Below are 3660 nucleotides of genomic sequence, written 5' to 3'. Positions count from 1 at the left end.
CCCCCCCCCCCCCCCCCCCCCGTTTCTCCCATTCCTCCCTTCCCCCAGCCCGTGGCGACGCCAGATCTTTGTTCTGTCTCTGGATTTACCTGTCACGGACGTTCCAAGTGGCCTTTTGTGTCTGGCCTATTTCACTTAGCATGAAGTCTCCAAGATTCATTCACATTGTAGCAGGTATCAGTAGGTTCTTTTCTGTTGCCAAATACTCCATTGTACAGATGTACCACATTTTATGCCCCCCTTATCCCTTGGCGGGCCTGGGGGGGCGCGGAGCTCTGTGCGGAGATGGACGTGTGCGCGCCCGTCTGGGTAGGTACCTAGCCGTGGAGTATGGGTACCTTCCTGAGGAACCGTCAAATTGTTTCCCACGACAGCTGTACCATTTCACAGTCCCCCCAGCAAATTGCGCAGGTGACAATTTCTCCGTGTCCTTGTCAGCGCTTACTCTCCCTTTCCTTTTGTTTTAATAGCCGTCCTGGTGGGTGTGAAGTACCGGACCTCATTGTGGTTTTGACTTGCCTTCCCCTAATGACTGGTGATGTCAAGCATCATTCTCCTGTGCTTGTTGGTGACTTCTGTACCTTTGGAGAAATGTCTAGTCATTTGTCCATTTTTGTAAATTGAGTTGTCTTTTGTTATTGGGTTGAAGAGTACATTCTGTCATCTTGGATACGTGGCCCTGATGTGAGGTGCAAATATTTTCTCCCGTTTTGTGGGTTGTGCTTTCACCTTCTTGATCGTGTCCTTTGATACTTCTAATTTGGGTGATATCCAACTTTTTTTCTTTTGTTGGTTGTGCTTTTGAGGTCATATCTAAGAATTCATTGCTGAATCCAAAGTCATGAAGATTTGTTCTTGTTTTTTTGGAGAGTTTATGGTTTTAACTTTCATATTTAGGTGATTGATCTGAATTATTTTTCCGTGTGTCGTAAGGTGGAGACTCCACCTAATTCTTCCACATGTGGATATCCAGCAGTACTTTCCCTTGTTGAATAGTCTTGGCACCCTTGTCAAAAACCAGTTGACCACGGTAGTATAGATTTATTTCCCAACTCTCGGTTCTGTTTCACTGGTCTCTGGACTAATGCACACCGTGCTGTTTGCAGTACTGTTGCTTTTTAGTACCTTTGAAGGAGTAAGCTTGGGAAGTGTGATTCCTCCCAGTTTTCTCATAGTGTTGACTACTCTGGGCCCCTTGCAATTCCATATGAATTTGAGGATTTCCGTTTCCCATTTCTGGAAAAAAGAGCCATTGGAATTTCAGTAGGGATGGCATTGAGTCTGTGGATTGCTTTGGGGAGGGGGAGTATTGCCGTCTTAATGATGTTTGGTCTTCCAATCCATGAACATGACATGTTCTATTTAGGCCATCTTTAATTTCTATCAGCAATGTTCTCTAGTTTGTGTCCAGATGTTTCACCTCTTCGGTTAAATTTATTCCAGTATTGAACTTCAGTACAGTGTTGAACAGCAGTGGTGAGAGCGCACATCCTCGTTGGTGCCTCGTCCTAGCGGGAAAGTTGTGACTTGCACCATTCAGTACGAAGTGAGCTGTGGGGTTTTCATGGACGCCCTCTATCATGTTGAGAAACTTTATCGTGAAAGGCTGCTTTGTCTGGTTTCTTCACCGTAGGGGTGCTCGTTCCTCCTTGTAACTAAAATCACTGAGGTATTTGTGGCTTTCGGGTTGGGCTTCGGTTTGTGATCTCTTCACCTGCAAGCTCAAGGACCTTGTGAAATGCTCGTAGAGAGTGTTGTCCTAACCAGAAAGGAGACAGTAGCTGCGCCATCTTTCCCCAAATGCCCGCGTCTGGCTGGCCGCACGTAGCCTCCACCGGCCCAGGGCAGTTGGTTCTTACGCTCTCCCCCTCCTTGTGTTAACAGCCTGACTCCGATTCGACCAAACACTCGACTCCATCGAACAGCTCCAACCCCAGTGGCCCCCCCAGCCCCAACTCACCGCATAGGAGCCAGCTCCCCCTTGAAGGCCTGGAGCAGCCAGCCTACGATGCCTGAAGCCACCGGCCTCCCGCCTCACCAGCACGGGGCCAGGGCGCTGGGCGTGGCCTCCAGTCCAGTGCCAAGACTGAGCTGACCCTCCAGTGTTGTCCAAGGAAATGTAGACTCAATTTGTAGATATGGAGATAAAGAAAAATCTTTATTATAATAATGATCAGTTTTATGCCGCATGGTTGGTGGTGGTAGGCCCGATCCGCTCATCCGCACGCTGTGGGACAGCACCGTTCCGTTTGCACATGAAGGACCAGCACCTAGCCTCCCCCGCCCGGAAGAAGCTGCGAAGGCGCGTGGGGCCCTGTGGGCGCCGGTGTCCCATGCAGCTCGGACGCAGCCTCCGTGTCGAGCCTGTGCCCTAGGACCTTAGGAGAATCGTAGGAAGTTGTGTTTCAGTCCCAGTGTCACTAGAATCTTAAAGACAGGAAAGCGGAGGTTGCCTTTTTCTTCACTTCGCCATTGTGTTCAGCTGCAGACCTTCCCCCGAACTTGTAGCCATGGCCAGAGGCCCCCGAGCCACCCCTGCCCGGGGCCCTGTATGTGTGTGTGTGTGAGAGTCTGCTCCCGGTCACAGCCGTCAAGTGTCACCTGTCTTAGTACTGTGAAGTCCACGCGCTCGCTCGGCTGCCGCCGGCCCGGGGCCTGCCGGGGGTGAGGAGGCCAGCGCCCCTGCCCGCCCCGCCCCGCCCCTGCATGGAGCCCTGTGATTAGTGCCTGAATGCATCACGTAGACTCGCCCGACACACTCCTGCACATTGGCTCTGTCCGTGGATTTACTCTCCCCCTTCCTTGCTGCTGTGTTGAGTAATCAGGTTTGTGGCCTGTCCCGTGAAAGGCTTAGGATTAACTGGCCAGCAGACCGCGCTTGTCTTCGGCCCAGGACAGGCTCCTCCCTGCTCTCCCGCTGGTTGGCGTTCTTGGCGACGCTGTTGAAGACATGCACTTACCTGGAGTCGGCACCGAGTGACGTGGGCACCACGGCCTGCCTGTGCGTGTCGCACACCCAGCACCTGCTGCCCACCGCCCCCCTGGGCCTTCTGCTGGGGCTGGCACCTGCTGGGGGTTCTGGTTTTTACTTTTTTAATGTAAGTCTGAGTCTTTGTAATTATTGAATCGTGAGAACATTTTTGAACAATTTACCTGCCAATAAAGCAGAAGACAGCAGTTTTAAAGCTCTCAGTGGTTTGTCTGAATGTGATGACTTGTCACCCTGTGCATGTCTTGGTGCCTGCAGACACTGCTCTTCGTCACTGGGGTCGGGGGGGGGGGGTCCTGCAAAAACACCTGTCTCCATGTGGCAGGAGCTGGTTTCCAGAGTAGGACTGCGGCCCTCCACGTCTATGATGGGGTTCCTCCTGGGGGGACCCCCGGACACAGTAGGCAGGGTTGGGCTTGGGCCACTGGGGGGGAGAAAGGGGCCCCCTGGCCAAGTGCTCCTGCCGGGCCTCCAGGTAGCCAGCCACAGCAGTGGGGTTAGAATTTCAACCTGAGAGAAGTAGGAGCCTTAGGGGCCCGGGCAGGGCAGGGCCAGGGGGTGCCCATGAGACCCTGCAAGTCTGGGCGCCCGTCTGGGGGGCTGCCTGCAGCAGCAGGGGGTGCCCTGTCCACACACAAGCACGCCGGCCCTTCCGCGGCCCCGCAGGGCGG

General features: G+C 53.4%; 1 protein-coding gene across 3 annotated transcripts in view; it reads left to right on the top strand.

The window, feature by feature from the left end:
- CDC42BPB (CDC42 binding protein kinase beta) overlaps positions 1-3177 on the top strand; it is a 99621-nt gene extending 96444 nt beyond the window's left edge. For all 3 annotated transcript variants that reach the window (XM_073895912.1, XM_073895913.1, XM_025869316.2), the window contains one exon: positions 1885-3177. In XM_073895912.1, the coding sequence (XP_073752013.1) occupies positions 1885-2016 (132 nt within the window). In that variant the 3' untranslated portion in view covers positions 2017-3177. The remainder of the gene's footprint in view (positions 1-1884) is intronic.
- The last annotated feature ends 483 nt before the right edge of the window (positions 3178-3660 follow it).

The sequence above is a fragment of the Callorhinus ursinus genome, unplaced genomic scaffold (genome assembly GCF_003265705.2).
Source record: "Callorhinus ursinus isolate GAN/ISIS: 27379988/994484 unplaced genomic scaffold, GSC_fseal_2.0 scaffold8, whole genome shotgun sequence".
NCBI classification, from domain to species: domain Eukaryota; kingdom Metazoa; phylum Chordata; class Mammalia; order Carnivora; family Otariidae; genus Callorhinus; species Callorhinus ursinus.
Note: the sequence above shows the minus strand (reverse complement) of the source record. Positions and strands in the feature narration are given on the sequence as shown.